The sequence below is a fragment of the Nelusetta ayraudi genome, unplaced genomic scaffold, assembly GCF_046127955.1.
Source record: "Nelusetta ayraudi isolate G7.1 ecotype Tasmania unplaced genomic scaffold, CSIRO-AGI_Nayr_v1 ptg000135l, whole genome shotgun sequence".
Taxonomy (NCBI): Eukaryota; Metazoa; Chordata; class Actinopteri; order Tetraodontiformes; family Monacanthidae; genus Nelusetta; species Nelusetta ayraudi.
The window spans coordinates 22,428,853-22,447,442 of record NW_027466185.1 but is presented as its reverse complement, the minus strand read 5'-3'; the positions used below and the strand labels follow the sequence as shown (position 1 = coordinate 22,447,442).

At 44.9% G+C, this 18,590-nt stretch overlaps 1 protein-coding gene across 1 annotated transcript in view; it reads left to right on the top strand.

Moving 5' to 3' along the window:
• The window catches only part of angpt1 (angiopoietin 1), a 58,506-nt gene that overhangs the window by 28,393 nt on the left and 11,523 nt on the right, over positions 1 to 18,590 (top strand). The window contains exons 5-7 of the mRNA XM_076011275.1: positions 3,761 to 3,888; positions 5,075 to 5,176; positions 9,672 to 9,838. Coding sequence (XP_075867390.1) covers positions 3,761 to 3,888; positions 5,075 to 5,176; positions 9,672 to 9,838 — 397 coding nt within the window. The remainder of the gene's footprint in view (positions 1 to 3,760; positions 3,889 to 5,074; positions 5,177 to 9,671; positions 9,839 to 18,590) is intronic.

Below are 18,590 nucleotides of genomic sequence, written 5' to 3'. Positions count from 1 at the left end.
GTCAGTTGTGAGGTTCCCACTGAGACCCTCTGACAGCAAAGTCAAAGCCAGCGAGAGCGGTTCACTACTGTGCATGATTAGCACATGCTCTGGGTTTGTTTTGCCGGAGGTTTCCGTGTTTGCTCTGAATTTGTTTAGTCTGCTTTTCAGCGAGTGGAATCTTGGGGATTGCGCCCCTTTGACAAGCTCTTCTTTTTTGTTTTTTTTAGCACGTCGCTCCCTGTAAGCCGTCACCTTCTCCCCGTGTTTTTGGTGTCAGCAGGGTCGGTGTAGCAGGACGCCCTTCCTCCTCCACCCCCTCCCCGTGACTGGTGGCGGTCTTAATGAGAGGGGATAGAAATGGAACGTGGCCGCCGCTGTGGTTGGTCTTTTCCTCCTCGGCGGCGCTGATGAAGGTTCGGGCTGGTGTGCGGGTCAGGGGGTCTCGCCTTCTTCTCACCCCGGCTCCAATAAGTCAGGACGTAATGGCTCCTGAGGGGGGAGATGGGAGTTGCGGGGGTGCGTGGGGTCGCTGGGTGATCACATGACCACGTGTTCCTGTCGAGGTTTTTGTTTGTTTGCTTTGTCCGACGTCTCCCTGCTGTCGAAAGTGAGCGTTTTTGCCCTTGAAGACGTGGAAACATTTCTACCCGGGCTTTTAGTTGAAGGTTTATTTTAGATTTTTTTTTTTTTTTTTTTTTTTTTTCCTCCTTTGGACACGAGACGTAGCCACCAGCCTTCTTTTGAAGTTTTTACAATACATCCACATGCTCTCGTTTGGGCTTCAATCACTCTCCGCACTTCGCTGGTTCCGCAAGCGAGCCAAACACTGTTGTAGACGGCACTTGACCCGAGATCTGGAGCGCCGAAACCCACGGCTGCCAAGCGCTGTTCCGTTTTTATAGCGCCGCACGGCAAAATGAACAAGATTCATCGTTTCATTACAATCGTTTGCTCAGAGCCGACGACAGACGAAATTACTTCAGGGTTTCGCACAAAATGGATCCAGTTGACAGCCTCATAAAACTTTTCTCTCTTTTTTTTTTTGTGTGTATTTTTAACCGCGCTACACGAGCCAGGCCAGATTTGTTTTTAATTGCAGTATTGCAAAATTGCCGCTTTTTCACGTGTTTGTTCCTTTGTTTTCTGTTTTTCTACGCTTTGCTCACCAAAATGAGTTTGCGTGCTTTGCTACCACTAAAAGTGGACGTGTATTTATTTTGAGTGCCCCAGTGACCTTTGCAGAAGAAAAGTACCGAACAAGGAATCCTGACAATTTAAAGCATTCAGTCAAGCGGTTAAAGGTCCCATATGCTCGCAAAATTTCCTGATAATAAAACGTCCAGCCAGTCGGTGAACTTCTCAGAAATTAGAAAAGTGCATTTTGTTCCAACACATGCCTTTAAAAAAAAAATCTACTCTGGAAATTGACCCTTACAGACGTCACCGAAGGCACTTTTCCCTTAAAGCAGAAATTGAGAAATTTTGCTGATGTAAACAAAGGGCTAAATATAAGGGTTGTGCAAGGCTGCCCTACTGGAGTTCTGGAAAGATGATCTAAAATGGCTATAATGTGGGACCATAAATCTAACTTTTATTCAGTGTGGCTTAATTTATTGCGCGCGCACTATCGCTGGCTCCATGGGTGGTGTTTTTTTTTTTTTTGTCCTCCTTCACTCTGCCGCTTCTTGGTAAAATTGAAAACAGCCATTATCACAGCCAGTGACGGTCAGGCTGAAAGACAAAAGATGAATTCTTAATCCTAATCCAGAGCGACAGTGGTGCTTTTATAGCTATGGTTCACATATAAATTCCCGATTGTGTTATTTTTAGAAAAGCTCCATCCGCTGGGTGCAATTATACCATCGTTCATCATCGGCAGCGTTTTCTCTCTCCCTCTCTCTCTCTCTCTCTCTCTCTCTCTCTCTCTCTCTCTCTCTCTCTCTCAGCAGTATTGTAAAGGAAGTGGGATAGATGTTTGGGACACATTATCCAGAACCGCAATCCTCTTCACATGTCCAGGACAGACGACATGTGAAGACACAGTGCGCGCCATTGTTCCGGGAACACACTGTGGGAATTAAAAGTGACGCTCTCTGGTGGCGCTGCGTATCCTGGGAATTGCTTCCCACTTTTTTTTGTTTTTTTTTATGTATTTTTATTTTTTTAACTTTTTTTTTTTCCCTTCAATATATACATAAATTGGATCGCTCCAATTCTCGGCGGCATTCGGAGACGGATTGTAGCCGCGTGGGAGCCGCGATGTGCCGGCCGCGCTCCATTTAGCTCCATCACTCACTCTCCCTTTGGTTTTTTTCAGTATTGGGTCTCATTTGGCAAGTGTACTGATTTATGCAAACACCCCGAGCCCCGCTGATCTTTTCACATGAACCCCCTACCGAAAACGAGTCCCCGCTGAGCCACTAAATGTTTGCCAGCAAATAAATAATAATAATAGAGAAATATAAATAATATTTTTCGAGCCCGGCGGCAAGCTGTTTTTGGGCGTTCCTGCTCTCGCCGTCGAGAGCCAACTTTTCCGATTGTGCTCTCGGAATGGCAGGGAAGCCCCTGTGGTGATCTCCGTGGCCTCCTTAATGCGCCCCGCTGTCCTCCGGCCCTGTGGGCGGGGGGTCAATTGACCCCCTGACGGCGCAAATTGAGAGCGGCAAACCCTGTCAACCTGCCTCGGCGGGGGGTGCTTGTCGCCGACACCCAATACTTTGTCAAAATGTTCCGATAAGCGCGGCCAAACAAGCAGCAGCCGGCCTCCACTGGGGTGGGGGAGGGGCTTCGTGCACCGGGGTCGGGGCGTCGGGGGTATCGGGGGGGGGTCGTGGGGGGGATCAAAGTGGAGGCTAAAGCATCGCTGACACATTTCACTTTTCCAGCAGACGCCCTCTTTGACTCAACAGTCCCAACAGTAAAAACAACAGAGTGAAAACCGAGATAAACGGCGCGAAGGAGGGAGTGGAGGGAGGGAGGGGGGATCGAGGGAGAGGGGGGGGGGCAAAAAATCGGAAGGAATTTCCATCAGTATAACAAGGGCTCGGAAGGTAAATATAAACCACTTGTTATAACAGGAACTTGAAATTTATAGCTTGTAGTATTTTGTCCTCGGCCCTCTTGCTTGGTTTCAAAATAGTGCCGCCTTAATTATCCGCAGATGGAAATGGATGCAGCTGGTGCGTCGGAGGCAACGGGCCTCCTCGCCAAGTGAGGCATCGTCCCGATGAATTGGCTCTTTTTTTTTTTTTTCATCTTCTTTCATGCTGATAGGTGATTGACAAAGGTTTGGTGTGGCTGTCAGGAAATACTCGCCGTGAGGCCTCGTCGCCCAGCTTCGTCTTCAGACTTGAAGACTTTTAGTTTTTTTTTCACAGTACATGTGAAAAAAATATGGAATTATTATTATTATTATTATTATTATCATTATTATTATTATTATCATTATCATTATTATTATTATTATTATTATTATCATTATTATTATTATTATTATTATCATTGTTATTATTATTATTATTATGTATGTTCAGTGCACACCATTTCACTTCTTCCAACAAAGAGGCAAATGCGCTGCTCTCAGTGTTTGTGTTTGCCCCAGAGTGGAAAATAAAGACCTGAAACTGGGTCGGATAAGACAGCTGGAATAACAAGTTGTGGCGGCGCCCTGTCACATAACCGGCTATGACAATAGTTTGTGCCCTATTCTGCGCCACTGCGGTCGCGAAAGACGCTGGAAGAATGTTGACGCTGTTTTCCGTTCTCCTCCCGCCAGTGGTGCCAAACAGCACAAAGGTCGCCGACGAGGAGAAGAAGTTCCGCGACTGCGCTGACCTCTACCAGGCCGGCGTCCATAAAAACGGGGTCTACAACATCCAGATCAACCCCCAGGAGACCAGAAAGGTGCAAAGCTCACAGCCAGCTGTCGGGCCCCCTGAACGCATGTGGGGGGGGTGGGGGGGAACATTGACTTTTTCAGCGCTCGTGCGGCGGCTCTCACCTGCCCTCCGACGCCCAAAGGCCCCTGATGGAGGGTGATGGGTGTGAATGACGGCGGCGAGCTGCAGCAGGAGCGTTGAGGCGGAGGGCTTAAAATACAGCCTGGCAGCTTTGAGAGTGGGGGGGGGGGTGAGGCCAGTGTCGGGTTTGTGCTTGCGTATGTGTGGCGACTCCACATTTTGCAAAAACGAGGGAAAGAAAATGTGTTTTTTTTCTTAGCATGGATATGGCATCATTCAGAGTTCCCAATAACAAAAATCCATGTTTCATTTTTTTTTTTTTTTTATAGTGCAAATTAATATTGTTTGATGTTGAGATCTGCTAAAATCCCCGTGCAAGTTTTGCAATTTTTTTGCAGGCTACCAATCTGGAGCTTCTTACTGGGCCAGGAAAACAGCTTCGTCAAAGATTCTTCTTTTAATTATAGCCAGGCCGCGTCCAATGTGTGTTCAGCTGTGTGGGCCGACCCAGGCCATGGACCTTCTCCACCCCACTGATCCAGCGCCCCCCCCCCCCCCTACACACACACACACACACACACATACACACCCACCCACCCCAACACACACCCCTCCCCCCGCTTCAAAACAAAGGCGCGGGCTCTGCAGACGGTGGGCCCGACTCGCGTTATCGGCTTTCACACATCCGGGTCCGAAGGGTCAAGGGGCAACGCTGCACCCAGGGACCCACCCCCGACCCCCTGCTTGTTTGATCCTGCGGTGCCGAGGCTCCCCCCCCGACGAGGAACTTCTCCGGGGAGCCGCTCGTCGGGTTCGGCGAGGACGCGTTTGCGTGCGTGGCATTCCTGAGGATGACCCGCTAGCAGGACGAGGAGCGTCCGACAGCAGTCGTCCGCTCGGCCTCCCATTGTTTGTCAATGCCGCCGAGAGAGTCGCCAAAGAACGTCGGAATGTTTCCCCCTGCTCGTTAGGAAAACCGTCTGGGTTATCTTTATTTGAGACTCGAGATAACCGATAAAATGCAAAGGCCTGTGGGTGCAATCAGCGTCCGAGCGCCGGCTTTCCCACACTCCTCCCACTCAATCTGCTCAATTCTCTCATTTGGCTGATTTTCGCTCTCCTCTGTGTAGGTGTATTGCAACATGGAGACGGCCGGCGGGGGGTGGACGGTCATCCAGCGCAGGGAGGACGGCAGCCTGGACTTCCAGAGGACGTGGAAGGAATACAAGACGGTGAGACATGACCCACACTCGCAATCAGTGTGTAAAATATCCGTCAGTATATCAGGTGGGGGTTTGTCCCCATCCTCCTGATTGTTACTCAATACCAATCTAAATTTCCTGCATGCAGCATGCATGTTTTTGAGAATTTATGATCTTGAAGACATTTTAGTGACCATTAAAGACAATGATATATATGTATATACGTATATTGATATATATATATATATATATATATATATATATATATGTGTATATATATATATATATATATATATATATATATATATATATATATATATATATATATATATATGTAAAAAAAAAAAATAAGCTAAATTTTGCTTGGAGGCTTTCTTGGGGTCTCGTGGGTTAATCGGGGGGTCGGACCCCCCTGTATTTCACACACTGGTTGCACTCTTCAGACCTCTGTCCTCCGAAACAAAATATTCCCTCGTTGGGTTCTCCATCACAAATGTTTGCGCAAAGCTCGAGCGCTCGACTTTTCAAAATGTGAACACGCCGTCCGTCATCGGGGGTCTGTGAATTTTGGCCGATGTGATTCGCACTCGATGACGTTGCCGACGATCGAACGCAAAGAAGACGCATCGTGGAAGCTAAAGCGGAAAGACAAACACCGCGTGTGGTGGAGCGGTCGTGTAGGAGGGGATTCTGGGAGGCGGTTTCGCATAACGGCTTTGAGTCCAAAACTTTGTTGGATCGCTTTTACAAAATCTGTCTTTTTTCAATAATTGCCAAAAACCAAAATACCGCCTCATGCTGGCGTTAATACTATTCTGCAATATATCAGCTTTTGTTTTTGATTGTTTTTTGCTTTGGGGAAATTGCTCACCTCATTTCCTAATCCCAATTTTATTGTGCGATCCCACAAAACTTCAAGTAAATTTTAAAACAAGTTTTTGAAAATGAGTTTCCATAAATAATGTTGTGCATTTACTCTGACAAACCAGCCCACGCGAGCGAGCAGACTTTATCATCATTAAGAGGAAGTTGTTCAATTTGATTTCACCTTAACACGCTTTGAAATTTCTAAAAAAAAAAAAAATTCTCTGATGTCAAGGTTAATTTACCGCATGGTGTGATGTTTTCAAGGCAGAACATTTTGGCTGATTTGCAAAAATAGTAATGGCAAAAGTGTGCAACGAGCAAAACATCCTGCCTCACAACCAAAGAGTGTTTCCTGGCGACGTTTGAGAAGTTTCAGCCGAATGTCATTCATCTTCCGCAACGGCTCCTCTGTGGCTTCTCCATTAGCCGCAGCATCCAGGGTGTCCAAAACCCGATCCGCCCGGTGACACGCTGTTATTTCTCCTCTTCTCCGACAGGAAATTATTACCTAAACGTAAAAACAACACATTTGTTTAGTCTCTGTAGCGCCGCGCCAGCTGTTTCATCTGTTTGTCATCAGGGGGGGAAATCTATGCATATTTGCATTGGGAGTGTTAACATTTCCAACCTGAGTTGTGTTTGGACGGTAAATTGAGTTTATTATTGCTGGCAGTCGCGGCCCCGAAGCGCGTTTGCTGTGAGAGCCACCTGCGCGCTATGCAGCGCTACCTCCCGCTAGCTGTCAGTTTGTTGTCAAATGGACTTTGTTAATTCCACCCAGTGTAATCTGCTTCCTATTTCAAGGTTAATTATTTCCCTTCCCTCCACTCTCTGCTCCTGGCACATAACTTACCTGTCAGTCGGAGGGGAATTTGAATCTCAACTCAGAACTTCTGAGAATTTAAACGTAAACTGCTAACAGCTCAAGTGGTAAATATTGAAACGGGGACCGAGCTTAAGGGCAAGAAAAAAAAATAGTAAGATCAGAGGAGCGGGACTTTTATCGGCACCAGAGAGGCTTTCGGAGTCCAACAGGTGGTAGAGAGAGCATGAAGTGCTTCTTCTCCGCACACCTTGGCCGACATTTAAAGCACTGCTCTGACGGTTTAGCCGTTAGCTTTCTTCTCCTTGGAAAGGCTGGGGGTGATTCACGGCGTCATATTGGCGTTAATATTCTCGCTCGACACGTCCAGCACTTGGAGTGTGTGTGTGTGTGTGTGTGTGTGTGTGTGTGTGTGTGTGCGTGTGAGTGTGTGCGTGTGTAAATCTCTCACTCCATGCGACGGTTGTATTTCTCCATCGGGCTATTTGCGGAGAATTACGGGCGACGGAGAAGCGGCGCGGGCGTTAGAGATGTGATCTCCTCGCAGGAGGAGGGCCGCAAAGCACTTTGATTTGTGGGGGGGCGGTAATGTCTGCCGAGGTTTGTAGGCGGGCAGTGTTGGACGGTCGACGGTGGTTGACGGATGGTCGGAGAGTCTGGGTTTTTTTTTTTTTCTTTTTTTTTTACACCAGGAGAGACAGAAATCTTGTAGCAGAGCCGTAAAACTCAGCCAGCTCAGATTCTAGTATTCCAAGAATATATCAGCTACCTCAGAGTGGGCTGTGCACCGCTGGTGTTGGGACAAAATGAAAGAGAAACAGTATGACACACTGTTCTTATGGACGTTATTGGTCCCAAAGGGGAACACGCTTGAGACATTAGTACACAGAAGCCCGTATCTGTGCAAACTGTAATCATATTATTTCCCTTCACCTATAAAGCACAATATCATGAGAGAAGGGTAACAAAAAAAAAAAAAACATTGAAGACATTCAAAAAAACATAACAGCAACTCGATGATATTTTGAACTACGAGCAGTTGTTGTTTTCTACTTTATTTTAAGAAAAGCAGTTATTTAATCGTGATAGACTTCCGTATCTTTGAATTTTTTTTTTTTTTTTTTTTCCTGGGAAATAGTGATTAGAATCAATCACTGGCGAAGGTTAAGACTGACATTTGAATAAATAACAAACAGTATGATGGATTCAGGTGCTTACAGTGGGGGCTCATCCTGTCGCCTAACGACAGACAGACACAGTCGAGAGCCGCTGCTGGATGAGTGTCGACCTTGTTGAACCGAGCTGAGTCAAGAGCTTTACCGGAGAAAATAAGAATCTGTGAATTGTAAATACGTCAGAGCGTCTCATCTTGTCCAATGTGAGCGAAGAAGCTGGGTGGTGGGGGGGGGGGTTGCTCACTCGCCGTCTTCCACCCACTCAGCAGGACGTGCATAAGGCCGAAGGAATGCCTCGTATTTACTTTCCCTCCTTCCCCATTCCTCACCACACACACACACACACACACAAACACACACACACACACACACACACACACACACACACACACACACTTAACACAAACACACACACACACACACACACATCTCCCTGACTGGCCTGCCCCCTCTAACACCCAACCTCAGAGCACCGACCTCCCACCTCCTCCCCGTCCTCCTTTCCTACTTTCTTTTTTCGGTCTTTAATGGAGCCCCATCACCAACCCGACACTCCCGCCCCTCTTCCCAACCTTTGCAGCTTGCCGCTCCCGCCGCTGTCAGAAGCACTTTGCCTGCGATCCGGGAGCGGCTCTGATCAGACCCAAAAAGCCTCGCGGTTGTTTTGGAGGAGGGTCCGTCGCGTGCGGTGCCGTATATTTTTCGGAAAAAGAAGCCTTCTTGGTAATAATGAGGCAGGCGTGTGCGATCTGATTGGTGGGGGGGGGGTGGAAAATGGTGTGTGTCTGTTTCAGCTGGTATTAATTTAGGGTGTATTCTTTTTTTTCTGACGACAGATTTAGTCAGAATTCTATGGTGTTAAAGGTCCAGTGTGTAAGATTTAGTGGCATCTAATGGTCAAAAAGGGTATTGTGAACAAAGGTTTATAATCCCTGTTTTCTGGTGTCATGAAATATATCATTATATATATATATATATATATATATATATATATATATATATATATATACATATATATATATATACATATATATATATATACATATATATATATATGTATATATATATATATATATATATATATATACATATATATATATATATACATTGTTATATACATTGTTGTATTGTATTATTATTTTAGCATTAGCGCAAAATCATAAAACTCAGAACAAATCAAATCAAAATATGAAGTTGAGCTATAACGTAATGCAAATAAAAATCAACTGTAAAAATCGATTGTAAAATTATCTTGAGCGTATTTATAGGACTTAAGACTTCATGCCAAACAGCCGCTGTAAATGTTTCCCCTTGGTTCTTTGACACGTTATTCACTATCGTTAAAGTGTTTGGCCGCATCGCTCGCGTCCAAAATCGGGAGGGGATGTTGGAATTTCTTAAAAGAATCATTTCTCAATAAAGGGCCATTTTATTTATTATGACACAATGTTCTGTCCCATTATCTGATTTCCCCCCCAAAAAAAGCAACAAATCAATCCATAAACAGGAAAATGTGCCTTCCCCTCCATCCCACTATAAAAGAGCAGGAAATCAGACACAGCAGGGACATTTTCTTTTCTTTTTTGCTGTAGAATTTGGCGAGTTTTGTGTTTTCCTTAACATTCTTGTTTTTGTTTATTCCCTTCTCTCTTGCTCGCAGGGCTTCGGGACTCTGACTGCCGAGCACTGGTTGGGGAACGAGTACGTTTACCAGCTGACCAGCCAGAGGCAGTACGCCCTGCGGGTGGAGCTGACAGACTGGGACGGACTCCAGGCTTTCTCGCTGTACGACCGCTTCCAGATCGGCAGCGAGAAACAAAACTACAGGTAAGACAGTGTTCACGTCGGCCCGCTTGGAACGCCGGGGAATGGGCTAATGTGTTTTTCAGGCCCAGGCACACACAGGCCGCTTTTCATACGCCATAACTGCTTCTTTTTTTCTCTCTTCTTTCCCTCACTGATTTTAATGGCAGTCACATATTTGGATCTCATGTTAAAGCCATAAAGACCTGAGGTCTGAGTACGAATAAATGAATGTAAATTATTAAAAGGGACCATTCCTGACCTTGGCACCACTTTCTCCCAGCATAAATATATATTAAATGCTTTTGGTCTCCGAGTTTGACATGTGGCCAATTATTCACCTATTAATCGGTGAGGTAAAGTTTGTAAAAAAAAAAATGAATGCATGACCGATTTTTTTTTACTACTTTCCTGCAATAATAGAAATTTAAGGTCAGGAAGGTTTTTTCGTTTTTGCTTTTTTCAGCAATTTTTTTATCAGACTGTGTATTGCAGTGAAATTTGAACTCTACCAATTAAACAACAAATCATTATGTTGAAAACTTTAGGTTTGACTTTCAGCAGGACCCCGCAAACAGTTGACTGATCATTAGCATGTCATTGCGGAATGTGTTTGCCCCCATATTGAAAGCATTATCCTCAAATGCTCGAAGCAGTATTTGATTTTAATTTTTGAATTCAAAAAATAATAATAAAATGAATAAAGCTGAGTGCAGGATGAGGCTTATAAAAGTAACGGAGGGAAATTGACATTGGCCCATTTGCACAAAGTGGAAGTGAAGCAGCTTTTTTACAGACGTTTCATGTGCGAAACACCATCTTGAAGTGATGTTTTGCAAAAAGTGACAAAGTGGCTAAAAGTCCCCGCGTGCGCACAAGGACGTGCGCTCCCCATCACTTCAAAGCAGAAGATTGTGAAACTGTGAGAGGGAGAGAGATTAAAGTCAACCCACACACTCTGACAAACATGCCAAAACCCAGAAACTGTGAGCTTTCCAGGCACTTTACTCAACTCCACTGGGTTGCGTAAGCCTGCGGTGAAGCTGCTCTCAGAATGCCCGACATGCGATGATGTTTTGCTTCGTCTCATCGTTAAAACTGTCCCTTTGATGGACGTTCGTTGTCCTCGTGTGCGTTGCGGGAAGCGCTCTGTTTTATTTTGAGAGGGGTTGTGATAACAGGCCTTGCACCGGGGCGGTCGACTGGCCTCGTCACATGTGGACGGCTGCTGGGAGGAAAGAAAAAAGAAGAAGAAAACCTAGAAAGTCCCATGGCTGCTTCAGTGGAGGAGGTGAGACGCCTCTTTCTGTCTGATAAGGAGAGTCGACTGTGTGACTGATGGCCTTTACCTCTGACCTCAGGTGCAGGGAAAGCTGGTGGTTTCATGTAACAGGGAGGTTTTGAAGTGCGTTGCCATATCTGATTGTTGTCAGGTGATGACGGAGGTCTTGAGGCGAGAGTGGACCTGGACTTGGCTCCCTCTCAGCTTTTGGAGAAATGGATCGCACTTAGGTGGACGGGGACGAAACCCTCCCGTGTTTTGGATCTGATACCGAGTTGAGGTTTGACTCAGTGTGAAAAGCCGTTTTTTTTTTTGTTTTTTTTTTAATGCTCTAGTTTTAATGCGCAGGCACTCGTCAGGCGTGTCAGCCTGGCACGCACACACAGTGCGGGTCCGCGTATTATTCTTAAGAGCACTTTGCTCAGCAACTGCACACCGTCGAACCTCGTGCAGACTTTCCAGCGAGTGAAGACTTGTAAATAACTTCATTCTTGCTTTTTGTTTCCTATTCTACCCCTCTGTTGTTACCATTGACAGTAAATACAGATGGGCAGTCCTTCCATTTTCAAAAAGGAGGCCAACACATAAGGGCCAAAAACATGCATTCCATCGATGGCCAGCGGAGGCCGCCAAAACTGGTTGCAAAAAGAAGCATAACATTCAGACCTTAACAAACATGTTCCAATTAGGTTTTTTTTAATTCAAAATCAAAGTCAAAATCACTAATACGGCTTTTCCAGGGTGTCACCCTGCCTTTGCCCAGTGACACCTGGGATTGGCTCCACCAGATCCCTGCAACCTTGAGTGCAGGAGGAAGCGGGTATAGAAGACAGAGGATGGATGGAAATCCCTTATTAATAAATAAAAAAATGAATAGACCTTTACGTCCGTTTTGTCTCAATATAAGTAAGAATAGGTCATTAAGTTGTGGGCGTGACTATTGTAGATTTATTAGCCGAGTGTAGTCAACCTACCAGCGGCTGGGCGAGCACTGGGCCACACGCTCCAACCATTGCGCACCTTGCGCTGACTGTAAACCAATCTCTATGCTTTCGAACGGGTATTCGCAAACCAGTGGGTGACGTCACGTTGACTCTGCCCATCTTTTTATGCAATCAATGGTTCTTGTGAGGTGATGGAAAGACGTTTCTGGCTCACTCGGGGCTGGCTCGCATTTTGGATTCTGTCTCAGACTGTTTAGGAGCGCGATCAACACTCCACTGACTGATATAAATAGACCTGTTCCTGAAAAATGGTTGTGGTGTGATAATATCGCAGTGCCGCTCAGAAGCAGTGGCCAATACAAACCAGATGGTTCGGGCTTGAGACAAAGCGACACTACCACCTTCTCTCTCCAGGCTCTGTGTCTCGCTACCTTCAGCTCTTGTAGCAGGACATCCTTTGGGGAAGCTCAGCCAGTCACTGAACAGTGTTCCACAAACTGTACTTGTCCGGCCAAAGACATGAAAGAAGGCCGTGGAAGACGTGAGCGGTCCTTTTGGGTTTGCAAAAATCCCTTCTCTTTTCCCCCTTGTTATCATTCCTCTTGGTGGTTTACTGGAATACAGACTGAGTAAGTGTGTGAGTCAGACAAACATCTATAAAGACCTTTCTATTTGCCTTTCCGTCACAGTCACACGTGTTGAAAAATAAGAAGCTGAAGAACCGTAAGCAATCTCAGAGTCAGACAGGGCCAATTGGAGATAACTGGACAATATGTCTAAACACTGCACACAGCTCATCGTTCATCATCAATAATACTTTAAATTAGCCGCCAGGAAATGTTTTGACTTACTGCCAGCTTCCAGACACAGAATGAAGTGAACATTTACGTCACATTTACAGTGGGCTGCTGGGCTCTAATTCATTTGAAATCCATCATTAATCACCTCTTAAATAATTGTGCAATAGCTGTCTCCCTGTTTGATTAGAATTTATTTGAAATGCCGATAATTAGGTTTTCATTTACAAAGATGTTGAAATACTGTATATGCAGACATGTAGTTCTGTGTTAGTTATAAATCCTTTGAATTAGTCAGGTGAAGAAAACATGACTCGGGTCGAAGATCAGATTTTGGAAGTCAATTCAGGACACAAGTTTTGGGTTTGTCCCACTGTCCTGAAAGAAAAGCCAAGCTGCATATGCATCTGTTGGCCTGGACATTTTCCTATTCCGAACCAAAGAAAATAAAATGTCCTGAAAAGCTGAAGGGCCAGGAGCAGATTCACAGAGCAGCTACATAAATGCAACAGCACTTAAAGAAATAAAGTAACAAAAGTCAATGCGTGCGCCTGCACAGCGTCAAGCCAACATCAGTAACATTGTATACGTTTGGAGTGAGCAAATCACATGGAGCATACTTCCAGGATTAAATTCGGTTTGACCGTGGCAACAAAGCCTCTGCTGAACCGCAACCTCTTCAACGTTGTGAAATGTGGTCGTTAGATTTCTTTCTTTATTGTGAGCTGGGTCGCCGTAATTGCGGAGGTTAGTGTCTTTGTAAACAAGGAGAGAGGGAGAGAGAAAAAAAGGTCCCCTGTATTTATGACTTGATTGCTGTGATAAAACGCGGCTTGCAGAAAGAAAAATAATAAAATGGCAGCATAAATTTGACGACCTGCAAATATTGTTGTAACGATAGCCGTCGAATCATGAGATCCGGCTAATTGCCCTCATTTATCAAAGTTGTTTTGCTGCAAAAATGTGCTGCGTCCATTAACGCGAGCCGCAAGGGGTAAAGCAAAAGTCAAACTGCAGCCTCGTGTAAGCAAAATGCAAGGACGCTAATTGGAAATGCAGGCCTGGGTAAACAGGATTGTGTGGATTCACAGCGATTCCTGAGAAGGTCCTTGGTGACACGACTGCCTTTTCATGGAGTAAACCACTGTGGCCAGGCTTTAAATTAAATACCCACGATGCGCGTATCACTAAGTCAGAAAACCTCCTCTGAACCCAGCAGTAAAGAGAAAAAGTGGCAGAACCTTTTGCAGGTCATCAGGAGCTACATTTAACCCCTGTGGCGTGAAGGGAACTATCAAGCAAAATACAGCATCATCTGCATAGCGCGATATATGACCGTGTTTGATTTAGACAAGAAACACTGTCACGGTCAGACAGGAAAACTATTTTCTTTCAGTTGAGGGCATTTAGTTGGTGCCCCAGTGGTGCAGGGAAGAGGGAGAAGTGTCCTCCCAAAAAACCATGCATATCTGCCACTGACAGCGCAAACTTAATACCACCATAATAGTTTGTCTTTAGAGGAATAATATTTTGAATGTTTCAGGAATGCTACAGCAACAAAATAAAAAAATAAAGTCAAACTCCATGGTATTAAATCCGTTTCATTTGCACTGCAGTCTAGATAAAAAACAGTGATGGTGAATAGAGATAGTGATCTCTGGCTCTGTATGTTTATCTGTTTCTCAAAGTCTGAGTTCTCAGGAAGAAAGAAAAACCCTCGGCTCGCCTGCCAGAACATTCAAGAGGAACAGAAAACAATGAATTTTTCAAGTATAAACCAAAATCTTTGGATTCAGACTGGTCTTAATGTGCTATTGCATAATATTGTGGTTTCCATATTAATACATTTTGAAAATTCTCTCCCAATGCTTTTATTTTCAATTTCATCTACTGTCTGCTTTACTACCGTGCTTAGCTCTCAGGCTTGTCTTTTTGTTTCATCTTGTTATTCCAAGTAATATGTAGTTTATGGCGTCAGTGTTTGATCTCTTTCTGGGCTAGAAATTGATTTCAGATATATTTCTGAGAATGTGGCAGATTCAGTGAGTGGCTTAAATAATAGCTGTCGGCGGGGTGGGGGTTCAGCGCCGGACAGAGCGCTACATTTATTCCCCAAACCTGGCTGACTTCTAAGACCCCCAGCAGCTCCACACATGCACAGCCACAGGTTGAGGCCGCATGGATAGAGCTGTAAACGTACCTTCAAAGACTCCTTCTTGGAAAAAAATAAGGACTTTTATGTTTATTTTCAAACGAGCCTTTCCATCTCTGTTCCACATCTTTGCTCGTTCTGACAGCCAAGTTCAAAGATCCAGTAATTTCTCCTCGCGGTAATGGCCCCATTTCTTTGTGGAATCAGATAGATCCTGTAAAGACGTTTCTCGTGTGAGGCTTTTGAAAAGAAATTGGCAGCAATCGAGGTTCCAGACGCAGTGACCTCTCTTTCTCTCTCGCTCTTAGTTTTTTTTCTTCCTCCAAGACTCACACCGAGATAATCTTGGATGTCTCAAGTTATGTCTACTTAAAACCTTTGCATGGAAGAATGAGATCCCTCGAAGAAAGTCTTTAAAATGCTCATTTCTATTGGCAGGAATGATGAACAATAGCAGGGATGGATGCATAGATTATTATTATTATTTCTAATGATAATAAACATTTAAAAACAAAAGCTCTCAGGCTAAATACCAATTCTAATTAAATGAAATCAAAAGATAACAAGACAGATAACAGGATCTATTTATTCATTTATAACACATCTCTGCTGTCCTCATTGTATACCAAACATCAACTTCTCAATTGTTTCTCAGTCTTACGTGCTCACTTAGGCTGCACTTCCATGTCACTCCAACCTCAATGACTTGAAGATGAAACCTGAATGAGCTTTCAATTGGTTGATGAACAGTGTGACCAAACAAATGATGAAAATGAACCTACGGAAATCGAACTGAAGGACCACCTTGTCGAGCATAGATCATCCGAGCTTGAAGTTCGGGGTTACCTTCATCAATATCTGGAATACACGGATGAAATCATATAGCCTACAGGACGCACACAGTGTGTGGCCACCAAATGAACTCTTGCGCTTAACTGGACAAAAATGTAAATTCCCCCCTGTTGTTTTGATGGGAAGTGACAAATACGTTACCCTCAACGCTCCCTTATTGTTGGAATTCTTTGAGTTTGAGTTCCATAGGACACACACAAGGCGAACTACAGTTGATGACGAAGCCGCTTTGGAAAAGTTCCACTAAACCAACCCTTCTGAGGACAACGCCTGATCAATCGTGCGCACCGCAAGCTAGCCTCTCCCAGACTGTACATCGTGTTTGCATTAGTCAGAAGGTGAAATACATAGAAATACGTTTTTTGCTTTTGTTCTTTTACGACACCCAGCGGTGCAGCCAAAAGGAGGTCGTCGGCACCTCTGTGGTCCTGCAGCAGGAAGCGAGCCATTGGTCGAGGTGATTAACCTTTGCAATGGGCCAATCAGGCTGCAGTGCAGGGGGTTAATCACTGCCAGGTGTGCGGCATCACGTGCGCGACGCCCACTGGGCTGGATTGCTGCCTTTGTGTCTCAAGACAGAAGAACAGCCTGGTTGATAAGCTCGACCACATCGGCCCTGAGATACGTATTGACATTTTAAGAGCAGCTTTTAAAGCGATTTCTTGCAGTCCAGTCCTGGAAATTTAATTCCTTCACTTGAATCCTCCCAGAATGACTTGAACCATGTCAAGGGGTAACGCAGATTCCACTGGACACATTGTTTTCCAGCCTCACCCAAGCCTCCCTCGAAGGAATTAGGTCATGAAGTTATGACAGCGGCATCCTCTGCTTGGTGTAACACGGTGCTCGGCGAAATGGGAAGTGTCACATGAAAGAGAGCCGGGGAAACGGCCAACGCGTTTGCAAATGTGGAGCCCCAAACACAAGCGTTGCTGGTCTGAGTGTAATCGGTCGCATTCTGTGCATCTGGAGAAGCAAGAGAGCCTTTAAAAAGTCAAGATTAATCAGGTTTCATCAGAGCTTGAGTGCGTTTACCTGCGCACATTTCTAAATAAATATTAGACCCTGAGCATGATGATAATGAAACCTCCATTTTCAGTTCAGACAGTTGGCTTGCATGGGTGATTGTTATTTTGGTGCAAAAGAAAAAAAAACGTATGTTTCACTCATAGCTGTGTCCAGTTATTTCCTGCCATTGAACTTTGGCCTCGTTTTATCAAATGAAAATTGAAACCTGGTGCAGATCCAGGCATCAAAAACTCGCGCCAGAGTCAGTCCACATGAAATTTGTCAGTCGTGCACATCTGGCCAGTTCCCACATACAAATGAGCAGGTGTTGATAAACGCTGCAGCTGAAAACAATCGTCAAGTTCAGTCAAACAAAACGCTGGAGTTTATCCGCGGGTTTGGCTCCTTCGCTTTAATACTTCAATGCAGAGAAGAAGAAAAATGTCTCAGGGATGAAAAGTGATTTTAAATTGAAACATAAGCTGTGCTGTTAGGGGACCTGTGATATTTGTCCGTTAAAGCCTAGATCACACTGGATATATATCACAGATAAAAACAACCCCTCAGCAGCACTGCGTCCTCCGTTCTAATACACTCAGTAGCAGCTCCCGCAGTGAATTCTCTTTTATCATAGTTGACTGAGACACTACCTGAGGTCCAACCGAAACACGAAACTCAAAGTCTCTGTTACATTTTTTTTTTAAAAAGCGTGTAAAATCATTTTTGGCCCACTGTGTGGAAACAATGTCTCAGCTCCTGGACGCTGGCTGGTTATTTCCTGTTGCTGACTTGAGATTTATGGGGTGATATAAAAAAGCTTCCTTGGAATTCATTTGTTTGCACTGGGTAGGTTATCCTCCATTGATTCAACCTGACTATATCCTTGCACAATTCTGAATATTTCTCTGATCCCAAATAAAAAAGAAAAGCAAAATATTAACAGGAAATCTATTCATTTGCTGTTCACCAATATTTCTCCCCTGAGAGAAATCATTGCTTGAAACCAAATTACCCTCCTTTTTTTTTTTTTTTTTTTTATGCAATCGTGAACAATAGCCAAGTAAGATAATGTGTCCACTATCCATTGGCCAATCATGCGGTTCACTGCAGCTCAGCGGTCCGCGTGAGGAGTGGTCAGGAGCTGTCTGTGAACTCTGCGTTTAAAGGCTTGAAGACCACTGTCTGTTCTTGAATCAACCACATGCTCAGGTAAATTGTTCCACACCTGGACAGCAGTGTGGAGAAAGGTTCTGTCCAGTGAGCGTGTGTTGGAGCCTGGGGGCTCAAGAGCATGTTCTGGCGTGGCTGTGCATAGGCGGGTGGTTTGCCGTCTGACGTATGGTGGAGGGAGTATATCCTGGAGGTCCCTGGGGCATTGGGGGGAGGGGGGGGGGGTGTATTTTGTACAGGACTGTAACAGCAGCAACCTGTATCCTGTGGCTAAGGCTGTCGATGGAGAGTGTCCTACTAGCAGTGTCCTGGTCAACTCCAATTACTTTGAGGGCCTTCCTCCGAATGTTGTCAAGTAGGCAAAGATGTGACGGTGGAGCACTCATCCAGCCAAGGGAGGCGTGGTCCATGACACTGCAGACCTGTAGCTATTAGACAGTTGCTCGGCTCTCAGCGGTGAGTTTACTGGCTATTCTCCTCAGTGCAGTCAGCTTCTGGCCAGCCTGGATAGAGATTTTGGTCAGGTGTCTCGACCAAGACAGTTTGTGGTAAATCGTGACGCCGAGGATGT